Below are 12,507 nucleotides of genomic sequence, written 5' to 3'. Positions count from 1 at the left end.
TTATAAATTCGGCCTGCCGAAGTTCGCTTGCGTTATTGTTTTGGGTTTGTTTACTTCTCGTAGGAAAATCAGCTGTTTTTGCAACAGCGGGAGCCTGTGTGAATTAGTCGCTACAACTCTTTTAAGCGGTTATGTGCAGACGGTATTAGGAATGATTTTAGTATTTGGTTTAAAATTGTTTCATTTTTTAATTGTTTAAAAGTTAATCATTCTGTTTTGTATAATAAAAAATATATATTTTTAAGAAAAATAGTTTAAATTAAAAAATTAAATAATAACAACTTAAAAAGCCGCGACCATAGAATATCTTCTCTTCGTTATAATGAACTTAGTTTAAAAAACAAAACCCGAAAAAATAGCTTTGTGAGATATTAATTAATAACACAAACTGGTTGTTGGCCCCAATAGTGCATTAGTGCATTAGCTGCACGCATACCCGCGCAAAAGGGAAATATATTTCCCCGGCCACCCCTATAAAAAAACGAAAGGTGAAAAATGCCTGCTAAAAGTGGCCCATATTTGTAGTACCTAAAAGTATGCATGTATTTTGATCTTTTTCAATTTCAAAATGATATTTTGTTGTATATTTTAATGAAATATTCCAATTTTCCCAAATGCACTAATTCTTAAATCTATCGTATCAATACTTTCCGGCTAGCGGCTCTAGCATTGAAAAGTAGTTGTTTTTAAATGTTCGTGTTGTAGATGTCCAATTCAAAAATGTCATTTTATATTATTAGTCACTTAATATGTTAATTGATGACAGAATTTGAATTAATAATAATAAACGATAAACACCTAGTTTCCACACAGAATAATGCTGATGACTCGAATGTAAAAATTCTATTCAATTTAGAGATTCAATAGTCGAAATATTTACGCGAGCAAAACTCACCAAAATCTGTTGGGATTTAAGGTAACTTGGATAGTTTGAGAACTTTCAGAATTCAAAGTCGACCTGGTGACCGCGTCTCAATTTTGTTAAGCAAAATTGTATTTATTAAAAGCTACATGATCATAAAATGAACCTATGAAAAGTTTTAAAACTCGAATTCTTTCGCCGAAGTTGCGTTTCTGTATTAGATCTAAGAAGGAGACATTTGCGACCTTATAAAGTATATATCTTCTTGATCAGCATCACTAGCCACGTCCGTCTGTCCGTCTGTACGTCCGTTTCTACGCAAACTAGTCCCTCAGTTTTAAAGCTATCTGCAAGAAACTTTTTCAAAAGTTGTCTTTCTAGTGCAGCTAGTACATAAGTCGGAACGAGCCGGATTGGACGACTATAGTACATATAAGTTTGCTGTTTTATAAATTTTTTTTTTAGTTCTTCGACATATAGTCATGGTTAAACATTTCAAAATTACGGTTAAATTTCATCAAAATCGGACGAGTATAACATAAATATCCCAAAGGAAAAAAAAAATTAAATAAAAATTTTTAAATAATAATAATTGAATAACAATATTTTTTTTATTAAAATTTTTATTTTGTAATTTTTTTTTAAATAATTTTTGATTTATTAATAATTTTACAGTTCAGAAATACGCTTCTAATTTTTATTAAAATCGGTAAAATATATCAAATAGCTGCCATAGGAACTATCGAATTATTGAGCTGCTTCAATGTTTTTAAACCTATACGCAAGTAAATCATAATTTTATTGTTATCAAGAATATTTAATTTTTCAATAGCTGCAAGAGTATATGAACTTCGGCTTCCCGAACTTTGCTTCATTTCTTGTTTAGATTAAGTTTCTTATCTGAACCATAGTATCAGGTATCTGATTTTAAGGTAGATGATAAGTGAAAACTAACACGCTAAACCATTTTTGATAGGGTAGACGATAACATTACGTCGATTTGGAATTTTGAAGTTCCTTGTAAATTAAAATCACTTGCGTGACAAATATCTATTACTGACTTTGGGAATTATGTAACAATTGCAGCTTGTCCTATAAAAGCCCCAGGAGCTCTAACATGAACATCATTTCTAACAATTGTGAAAAATGACGCCCAAACCGTCTTTGTTTTGGAAGATTCTCATCTTGCTGCAAACAATAAGCCTTTCATTTGAAAGGAATTTCGAATTTGTACCGGAAAGGGAAGATATGTTCAGTGAGTGCCAGGACAAGCCAGGATTTGATTTTGTGGACAAAATGGCGGATCTATCCCTCCTCAGCCGAAAGAGGGATAATAATGGTGATCTTCATATATCAGGAAACATAACCATGGCATGGGATGTTGAATCATCGGATCGTGTAGCGGTGAGCACTATTTTCTTTGAAAAAGTACCTCGATTAACGCCAAATCAATTACACTTCAGGTTGAAGTTGGTATATTAAAATTCGAAGGTGGAATTTGGAAACCAACAGTTTTCAAAGGAAATGATAAAGATTTTTGCAAATCTTTTTACGACAAAAACGCAATTTATTACCCCTATTCGACTGAACACGTGACAAACAAGGATGAAGTGAAGGACAAATGCATTACCAGCCCTGGAGTAAGGATGTTTTGCAATGAAAATCCATTTCATAATTATTTTTATTGACTTATTTAGGTGGTTTTAGTGGTGGAACCCTTTCTTGAGAAAATAGTAATAAGTATGGCAGTGCCTCTAACTGCGGGGCGTCACAAAGCCGTAGTAACATTTTCTGCCTTCGACAAAGCTGGTGTAAAACGTCCTCGGGATATATGCATGGAAATTATTGGCGATATTGTGAAATCCTGAGCCCAATTACAAAGTTTTCTTTCAATTACAGCTTACATTAAATTTGTTTAGAAAAACAGTCACGTTTATAAAAATTTATTTAGCGTAGGTCATATCTAGCATGAATAAATAAAGTGAAAGTCAAAGAGACATCCTGCTTATTTATAAACCATGCTAAGTCTATTAAAAGTTTGGTGAAAAGTTCAAAACGCAGGAGTCACTTCTACCCCCAGCCTGCAATCAGCACTCTTTTGCGCACCCTATTAACTCTGTATCGCGTGGTATAGCCACGTTCAGCAGAACTATCGATAGAAGTCCATCGGTGATCAGTGATCATGTTGTTCTGGTGAACACGACCAATGACTAGGGTCACTGCGATACCGATAATCTTTTGATTTAACGTTCGAAATTAGTGCAGCGCCTATCGTGCAAGCCAGCGCAGCTATCGACAAATAGTTAGAAGAGTAAGTAAAAATGAGTGTCAATGTGAGTATAAAACCAAAATGTGTACTCAATATGAGTATATCCTCAATTTGAGAATTCAAATTTTCAATTTCTGAACGTCAGAATTTTATCTGTGTATCTTTTTAATTAGCATTTTATGCTTTTTTGAATTAGCAGACATTTATGCAAGTCCAATTCGATGAATAGTTATATTAATTGCTATATCTTATTATTATTAATATAAGCAAGGTTATTATAGACATAATTCTTTTGTGATCAGAGGACATAACTGTGTTCTTCGGTTTTTTTGTGATGAACTTTTATAAAAAAAATGTGTTTTAGTCCTGTACAGATTAAAAACAAGAAAGGAAGCGAACTTCAACAAGCCAAAGTTTATATACCCTTCCAGCTTTTGCAAAAAAAAAATCGAAATTTGTACGAAAATGTTTTAAAACATTGAAGCTATAATTATTTTCAGCTTAATTCTTCGATCGTTTTTTTTTTATAGCCCCGATTGTTCCCATGGGAGCTATATAATATATTCCTCCGATTTTAATTAAATTTTAAAAGAAATAACAAAAAAATGGAAACACAGCAAATTATAATTTTCTTTCCTTTTTTTTAAGATTGTTCCAATGGTAGCTATATGGTATATAAAACTGAGTGACTAGTTTGGGTAGAAACGGTTAGGTGGCTAGATAGACTCTCCTAGTGATGCTGATCAAGAATATATATATATATATATATATATATAACAAAAACTTCTGATATCAAACAAAAACACCTCTTGACGAGGTAAATGGTTAATAAACAAAATCAGCCTTGTTACTCAGAAATTTCAAGCCAGCGTGCCAACTACAAAACAAATTGAATAAAAATAAACTATTTTTTTTGGTAAAATAAAAAATAGTTGTCACAAAATGTGATATCAGAATTTTACGTCGTCAATTGAACTTTTCACCAACTTAAAATACACTTTTTTAAAAGCTATAGTTAATTGAAACCAAACTCTGAAAATATTTCCAATTTTTGCATATTTTATTACAAACAAGAAAGAAAGCAAACTTCGCAAGCCGAAGTTCATATACCCTTGCAGCTATTGTAAGAATTAAACGTTTTTGAAAACATTAAAATTATGATTTACTTGCGTTTATGTCTAAAAACATTGAAGCTATGATTTGCAGCTCAATTATTAGATAGTTATTTTATATATTTGTACTATTTCTATGGGAGCTGTATGATATAGTCGTCCGATTTTGTTGTAATTTAAACCGTAATTCTAAAAATTTAACCATTACTATATGTCGAAGAACTAAAAAAAAAATTAAAAAACAGCAAAGGTATAATTTTTTTGTATTACTCGCCTAGTGATACTGATCAAGAATATATATACTTTATAGGGTCGAAAATGTCTCCTTCACTGCGTTGCAAACTTCTGACTGAAATTATAATACCCTCTGCAAGGGTATAAAAATAAGGTAGGAAACGGATTCAATTTATTTTAACACACATTTAAGTACAAAAAATTTTAAACCACTAAAAATATTAGGTGGTTTGCCAAAATTAGTAAAATAATCGACCCAACAATAATTTAACAAAAGTAATGAAAATTTGGGAAAAATGGGAGTGGTGCAGCCCTTTTTCAAAAGTTTATTTTTTATTATATGTTGTTTTTTTTTCTTAAAATTAAAATACAAAGGCGAAATAATATAGCTTTGACAAAAAGAAATGTGGTCCTATGTTTTTTTTACGGGAAATCACATGTTAGTACTTATTTTCGACAAAATGAAAATAAGGGACTTGGATCCTTCTAAACGCAGTTATTCTTTCGAAAAGAGGACGTGACATGATTGTTATATAATTATATTATTTTTAAAACGATTATTGAATACCATTTCTTATGCTTTCTATCCAGTCTGGCTTACACAAGACAAAAATAGTCCGAATTTTACAACTTCAAAATGTGATCTAAAAATCTAATTTTTGAAGAAAGTGCGCAAAAGTGCAATTTAATGTTAAATTCATTTGAACAAGAATTGAATAATCTGCAACACAAAGTTTTAAGTTCAAACTCTTTTTATTTCTTTATTCAAAGATGCATTTTTATTAAACATTTTTTTATTTTAGACGGCTACTTAAAACACACAACTACGAGAAAACCACGAGTATTTTAAGCAGTTGACAATCACAAACACATAGCATAAAACCCTTTTTTGTGATTCCATCAAAAATGTACCTTTTAATCTTCTTAATTTCGCTATTTTATGTATAAATAAAAGTTGTATTGTTTTGTTATACAGGTGCAACTTTTGCGCGTTACTTACAACATCTGTTTTAACAACCAATGTCTTAACAGTGCGGGTCTCTGTTAAAATTTTTGGTACGTAACATTGAAGTTTGCTTGTATGTTAGCATGATGACATCATCAGATCTTAATATTAAGTGTTGGCCAGAAAAACTGGTCGCACAGCCCATAGTGCAGTGTATGCATTATTATACATTCGTTATTTTAGTTGTTGTATGAGAAGATTTGAGGAAAGCATACTTTTGGGCTGCTTAAGACACTAGATTGGCCTCTCCTTTAAATAAAATCCATACCAATTCTCGAAAACTAAAGCAAAACCGCGCGAAATCTGCGGGTGTTTTTGGTAGTTAATTGATCAAAGAATATATTTTTAAAGGAATCACTTAATTTCCGGAGGGCTTTCGATTGCAATTCTAAAGCTGGCCCAGTGTGCCCCTATCAAAAGATATTCAATTATCAAGAGTGGGATGGCATTTTTAAATTGCAAAATTGAACACTTTAGCACCCTCTGCAAGGTTTAAAAAAATGTATAATAAAAGTATTTTATCTTTATTTTTATTGCTTTGTTTACAAATTTAAATCGACGAAATCAGAAAATGATACTATAAATGTTTTCTATTTAATTTAACATAGATGCTATAATCTTTGAAAAAATTGCTTAAACTGAAGTTCAGACAAAATAAATTAGTTCTTAAGCAAGAAAGTTAGCAAACTTTGCAAGCTGAAGTTTAAAAACCCTTGCAGATATTGCCAAGATTAAATATTCTTTCAACGTATAAATTTCGATTTGAATGCGTGTATATATTCGATCGTTTCCGTGGCAGCTATATGATATCGCTTTCCATTTTGAATAAAATTAAAAGCGTATTTGTTTATGAAATCGTGTTCCGATTTTAATAAAATTAAAAGCGTAATTTTGAAATTTTAAATCGTTACTATGCTCAAAAAAAAGTTTCATTTATTTTTTCATTTATTTTTTAATGTTCCGATTGTTGTCATTGGAGCTATATGCTAGACGGTTGAAATATAAATCTATCGAAGTTTGGTGTAGCCATCTGTCGAACTGCATAGACAACACTAGATGCTAAGGACTTCGAAACTTCTAAAATATTAGCTCGATTTTGAAAATTTTTGTGCCTACCAACACCTACGGTCTTGTCTCAGAGCGACGTGACAGACGTGTTAAGGGTTTTGCGATGCGTAAGAAAAACAAGAATTTGCATGTCGAATCCCAAATCACTAGCTTTTGTAGGTGCTGAGATTTCGACGTTTAAACAGACGGACAGACAAACGGATATGTATAGATCGAATCAGCTCCTAATCCTGCTCAAGAATATATACACTTTATGTGGTCGGAAACGCTTCCTTCCTACCTAAAAGTATGTAACTTTTCAACGAATAAAATATACCCTTTTAATTTATAATTTTTTAAATTTATTTTTTCGATTGTTCCTATGGGAGCTATTGGATATAGTCTACCGATCCGGCTCTTTCTGATGTATATATGTACTACCTGCAATAGAAAAACATCTTTTGGAAAATTGAGAGACTAGTTTGCTCAGAATCGCACGAACGGACATGGCTAGATCGACTCTTCTATTGATGCTGATCAAGAATATATGTATCTACCTTATAGGGTCGGAAATGTCTCCCTCTGCGTTGCAAACTTTTGACTAATAATGGAATGATATATTTAAGCAGAATGATATATTCAAGCAGAACTGGAGAATCAGGCTAAAACGTTATTTACACTTGGAGAAACATGGCTAACATAGAAAAATAGTTGAGTTTCATTTTCTGAATCAGGGAGTAACCATTAAACAAAATCCGACCGAAAAACCCTTTGCTATTGTTTTAGTTTTTCAAAGAAAGTGTAAATTGTTAAAAACTGATTTTCGAATTGAAAATTAAAAAAAACAAAACAAGAAAGGAAGCAAACTTCGGAAAGCCGAAGTTTATATTCCTTTGCAGCTCTTGGAAAATGAATTAGTCTTTAAAACATCTAAACTTCGACTTATATGCCAATATGTTTTACATACATATTGATGATTTTCAGCTCAATTATTCGTTCGTTCTTATGCCAGCCTAATGATATCGTTTTCCGATTTAAGTTAAATTAAAATCGTAAATCTGAAAAATCAAATTATTACTAATTCCGAAAGAATTTTTATCAGATTTTTTTTTATACCCTTGCAGAGGATATAATAATTACAGTCAGAAGTTTGCAACGCGGTGAAGGAGACGTTTCCGACCCTATAAAGTATATATATTCTTGATCAGCAACTAGACGAGTCGATCTAGCCATGTCCGTCTGTCCGTCCGTTCCTACGCAAACAAGTCTCTCAGTTTTAAAGCTATCTGCATGAAACTTTCCCAAAAGTTGTCTTTCTATTGCAGGTAGTATATAAGTCGGAACGAGCCTGATCGGACGACTATAGCATATAGCTCCCAAAGGAACAATCGAAAAAAAAAATAAAAAAAAATTATAACTTTGCTGTTTTTTTATTTTTTTTTTTTTTTAGTTCTTCGACATATAGTAATGGTTAAATATTTCAGAATTACGATTTAAATTTTATCAAAATCGGACGACTATATAATATAGCTCCCATAGGAACAATCGGTAAAAAATACAACAAGAATTATAGCTTTGCTGTTTTATTAATTTTTTTTAATTCTTCGACATATAGTAATGGTTAAATATTTTAGAATTACGGTTTAAATTTCATCAAAATCGGACGACTATATCATTTAGCTCCCATAGCAATAATAAAAATATATAAAATAACTATCTAATAATTGAGCTGCATATCATCATAGCTTCAATGTTTTTAAAATATACGCAGGTAAATCTTAATTTTAATGTTTTCAAAAATGTTTAATTCTTGCAATAGCTGCAAGATATATGAACTTTGGCTTGCCGAAGTTTGCTTTCTTTCTATTTTTTTAATATACCAATTGTTTGCATGGGAGCTGTATGATATAGTCGTGCGATTTTAATCAAACTTAAACCATTAATTCAGAAACAATAAACAATTAATAAACCTCGAATAACTATAAAAATAATAAAAACAGCAAAGGTATAATTTTATATTCTCTTTTTTCGTAGATATACGTTATTTGTAGATTTTTATATTTGCCCCATTTAGTTGATAGTATTAGCTTCACGAAAACATTTTTGAAGTTGCTTCTAAGCTATTTTTTTTACTGATATTTTGACATCAACTGTATATAATTCAGAGCTTTCAAATGAGATCTTATTAAAAAAGCAGCAAGATTTTGACTACAACTTACAAAATTGTTAAGCCAAAGTTGTTGTTTCAAAGCTTTTAGCAATTTTCAATTTCAAAAAAAGTTCTTTCTTTTCCCGGAACTTTTTGCTAGAAAGGCCAAGACTATAAGTGAACCGAATCACATCAGCAGACATGTTTGCCAAACCATCCATTTCCTAAGGTGTGCTGGGTCAACTTACTATTGTATAGTTGTACATCCGAAAACTTATAATCTTTTCATTAATTCCAAGATAACACAAATAAGAACCAAACTAATTAAAGTCATACTTAACTTCTCGTTTACTTTTAGACAAAAAACAAATTAAGCTGTGCACAAGCTAAAATTGATTAAATTTTCTAATATTACACATTGTTTGAATAGTTCTATTTTGTGGGAGAATGCACAGTGCCATTCTTACGTGGGATATATAATTTATTGGGAATTAATACTCAAGTTAATAAAATCCAAATAAGCCTTTTGAATTTTCTCCTAGACTTGGAGGTTTTATTTTGTTTTTGGCAAATAAACGCAATCGTTCTCACTGTTTTGCCTTTGGGAAGAGGGCAAATACGGGCCAGGAAGCGGAGGCTGCGTGTACAGCAACTTGCCATCCGAGTAGCGCATCAGGGTCATTAGCTTCAACATGCGCAGCTCCTCTTTGTCCTTTTCCTTTTCCTTCTCCTTCTCCCGCTCCTTATCCTTATCCTGTCCGATGCTCTGCATGTGTGGGAGATGTTGGTGATGATGGTGGTGCGAACGATTGGGGTCTGCTGACTGGTCGGGTCTTTAAAATACTCAAGTCATTAACGTTCTTTAAAAAGCTTTGGTTCGCTGACAGTTTCTCGCATTGCACATCCTTTTTCAGCTCCTCCATGTCCCTCTTGAGTTTGGCCCGCCGATTTTGGAACCAAGTGATGACCTGTTGTTATACAAAAGTCTATTAAATGCTTTTTACAGTTACGCAGAGAAGCTTTTACTTTTAAAACTCAATCAACTGATTTAAGCGAACTTAAACGAAATCATCACATAAGCCGTAAGATTAAAATAATTCAAATTAAACAAAAATATCTCAAATAAATAGTCCACCAAATGTTAAAACTAATTTATTGGTGGTTTTTCCATAGTATTGTCAAAATTCGCTTATGTTCATGACATAAACATAACATAAAGTTAAACAGCAGAAATTTTTAATTCTATTGATAGCAACTACAGAAAGTACTATACTCACCTGTGCATTGGAGAGACCCAAGCCGCTAGCAATTTCATCGCGATCAGCTGGCGAGAGATATTTTTGGTAGAGAAAGCGCTTCTCCAGCTCGAAAATCTGATGATTGGAGAATGCGGTACGGGACTTCCGTTTCTTTTTTGGATTTGATCGCGCTGCGAATATGTTTAAAGTGGCTGGATCTGCAATGCAACAAGATGAACATTAAAATCAATTTCAGCAATGCATCAACTGAGAAAGGTGTGTTGGCATCATAATTTATTCAGCGATCAGTCAACTTTTTATATGTTTCACACATATGGTCATTAAACGGAAACGTTTATGGGGCTTTTGGCTCATTTTATCGGAGAGCGCGTTGAGGATGCTTTAATGATCGCTTTTATTACCGATCTTTACGCATTCCCTGGCACTTTCAATTCAATCATTGAAATTCTCGTGGTTAAAACAATTTTAAATACACAATTCGATGAAATTTATAATAGACCATCGACAACAACAAATCGGTGGTCATAAAAACATGCAGGAAATTCTCTACCTTATTTTTTTCATACCATCCAGTTTTTATGACCACGCCGCGTTTAATGTTTTCCCTGGCGTTGTTTTCTTAAGCGATTCGATGGTGATTTGATTTGATTTGGATTTTGATAGTCGGTATTTGTTTTTGGCATGCTTAAAGGTAATAAGGCTGATTGATGTTTTTACCTTCCTTTTGTCTCGGCGGAAGCAGCATTTAAACAAGTTGAACCCAAGCTGAAAGCCAGCTTAACACCATTATATTGTGATTATTTATAGCGGGTCAATCAATTTTTGACGGATTCGGAAGCATTTTTTTATTAAATCTGAATATTAACATGCCTGCGAAATGACTGCGGCGAGTACTCAGCTTAAGCATCAACGGAAATGGCTGTTGCTTTGTTTGTTTAGAGGGAGAAATTAGGGGGGTATATGGAGAAAGCAGGAGACCCCAGGAAGTCCGACGATCAAAATGGCAGCTGCGCGTTGAAACCCCTATCGAAGTGCATTTTTGGTTGCTCAACATGTCCGACAAATAACAATTAAGACGCCTGAAGTTGGTCGGTGAGCAATACAAGAATGACGGGGATGATTCATTTTCCCCCTTTTTAGTTTGTACGTTGGTGGTTAAAGTCGAAGATCATGTCCAAAGCCATTTTGACACTATCTTGATGTGTTTATTGCGAGGTTTGATAATCTACTATTTTTGCCCCAATGCTCGGGGGTTGTAGGAATCCATAGCAAAGGAAAGCACACATATTCATTAACAGAAGAAGGACCATGAAGAGTTAAATAGTTCATTATTTAACAATAAGTAGTTTTAAGATTGGAAAATAAAACTAAAGAGACTAAAATGTAAGGTAAAAATGGTAAAAATAAAAAAATTTCATTATATTAGCCCCTATTGCAGCTTAAGTCCATTTGTATACCCGTAACTTGGTTTGTAAAAGGTGGAAAGAATTTTCGACCCCTGTAAAGTATTATATATATTGTCGATCAGGGTCACTAGCACAGCAGATTTTGGCTAGTCCGCCTGTCGAACCGAGCTAGAAATTTGGAATTTAACATGGTATATTAATGTAAAATATTTCTGTACATACAGACTGGCGAATTTGACTAATACATATTTGATATAACTAAAAGAGTGTAAAAACTACGGCTTACTACAGATAGCTTCCTTTTATTTTTAATGTTTTGTAAACCGACTCGAAGACATATTATTATGGTGTAAATTAAAAACACTGTGTTTTAACATTCATTTTTCAATATATTTTGGTTACAACGGCAAACCGTCTTCAGGCAATTTATTTGCACCTACAATTTTCCCCAACATTACATGGAATTGTGCTTAAAGATCAACCGTAATAGGTGCTGGTATAAAAAACTCTGAACCGAGTTCGCCAGCTTAATTTTCTTTATTAGCCGGTTTTAAGGCCTCACTTGCTACTATTACTACGTCCCAGCCACGCCTCTAATTAAAAGTCATGGCAAAATACTGGTCCAATTAGAGGTTCGCAGTGTTGGGTGTGTTTCCGGACATTTGTTGAGTTTTTTTAATTAAGAAAATTTGATTTCGGGGGCTGGACCATGTCTGAACCTGGTTATTGGTTTAACCCACACTGCCCGTTGCGGCAACAACCACCACGCAGATGGAGTTAAAGTGCATTGAGTATTTTTCGAAAGAATTACGACCTGAGCACCCACAACTCCACTTCATGTCGTGGTAAACAAACAATGTCATCAGCATAACTAATCATTGTGTCAACCGGCGGAGAGTTGTCGGTGACAACGCAACCAGGCGACAGTCACCACAATGGAGTTAAGGAGCTGCTCCCGTTGACTGGAAGGAAAGCATAAGTTATGCCTCCTGGTAGCGTTGCTAATTGACACACATACAAAATGAGACAGTGTCCTCGCGCAAGTGGGTTGGGTCTGCTTCTAATAAGGTACACCTAACAAAAGCCAGTTTCATAACATCTATAGCAAGAAAGAACGGCAACTTTCTTTCTGTACTTTTACAAACGTAGATTATACAACCAAA

The 12,507-nt window shown here is 33.2% G+C and overlaps 2 protein-coding genes across 2 annotated transcripts in view; one reads left to right on the top strand and one right to left on the bottom strand.

Moving 5' to 3' along the window:
• The first annotated feature begins 1,926 nt into the window (after positions 1-1,926).
• LOC128263079 (uncharacterized) lies at positions 1,927-2,833 on the top strand. Its single transcript, XM_052997775.1, has 3 exons — positions 1,927-2,266; positions 2,326-2,502; positions 2,560-2,833. The coding sequence occupies exons 1-3, from the start codon at positions 2,009-2,011 to the stop codon at positions 2,728-2,730; spliced, it is 606 nt and encodes a 201-aa protein (XP_052853735.1). The 5' UTR covers positions 1,927-2,008; the 3' UTR covers positions 2,731-2,833.
• Positions 2,834-9,017: 6,184 nt separating this feature from the next.
• LOC128266249 (homeobox protein Nkx-3.2) overlaps positions 9,018-12,507 on the bottom strand; it is a 29,864-nt gene continuing 26,374 nt past the window's right edge. The window contains exons 2-4 of the mRNA XM_053002635.1: positions 9,957-10,135; positions 9,565-9,647; positions 9,018-9,512 (exon numbers count right to left, since the gene is read on the bottom strand). Of these exons, the coding sequence (XP_052858595.1) occupies positions 9,233-9,512; positions 9,565-9,647; positions 9,957-10,135 (542 nt within the window). The 3' untranslated portion in view covers positions 9,018-9,232. The remainder of the gene's footprint in view (positions 9,513-9,564; positions 9,648-9,956; positions 10,136-12,507) is intronic.

This window comes from Drosophila gunungcola, chromosome 3R, assembly GCF_025200985.1.
Source record: "Drosophila gunungcola strain Sukarami chromosome 3R, Dgunungcola_SK_2, whole genome shotgun sequence".
NCBI classification, from domain to species: domain Eukaryota; kingdom Metazoa; phylum Arthropoda; class Insecta; order Diptera; family Drosophilidae; genus Drosophila; species Drosophila gunungcola.
This window is presented reverse-complemented; position numbering and strand designations above follow the sequence as displayed.

Excerpts from the sequence above, each read along its gene's own strand:
- LOC128263079 (XM_052997775.1), top strand. The coding sequence starts at position 2,009 with ATGACGCCCAAACCGTCTTTGTTTTGGAAGATTCTCATCTTGCTGCAA. Across the intron at positions 2,267-2,325 it reads AATCATCGGATCGTGTAGCG|GTTGAAGTTGGTATATTAAA; the intron begins GTGAGCACTATT and ends ATTACACTTCAG. Across the intron at positions 2,503-2,559 it reads AATGCATTACCAGCCCTGGA|GTGGTTTTAGTGGTGGAACC; the intron begins GTAAGGATGTTT and ends TGACTTATTTAG.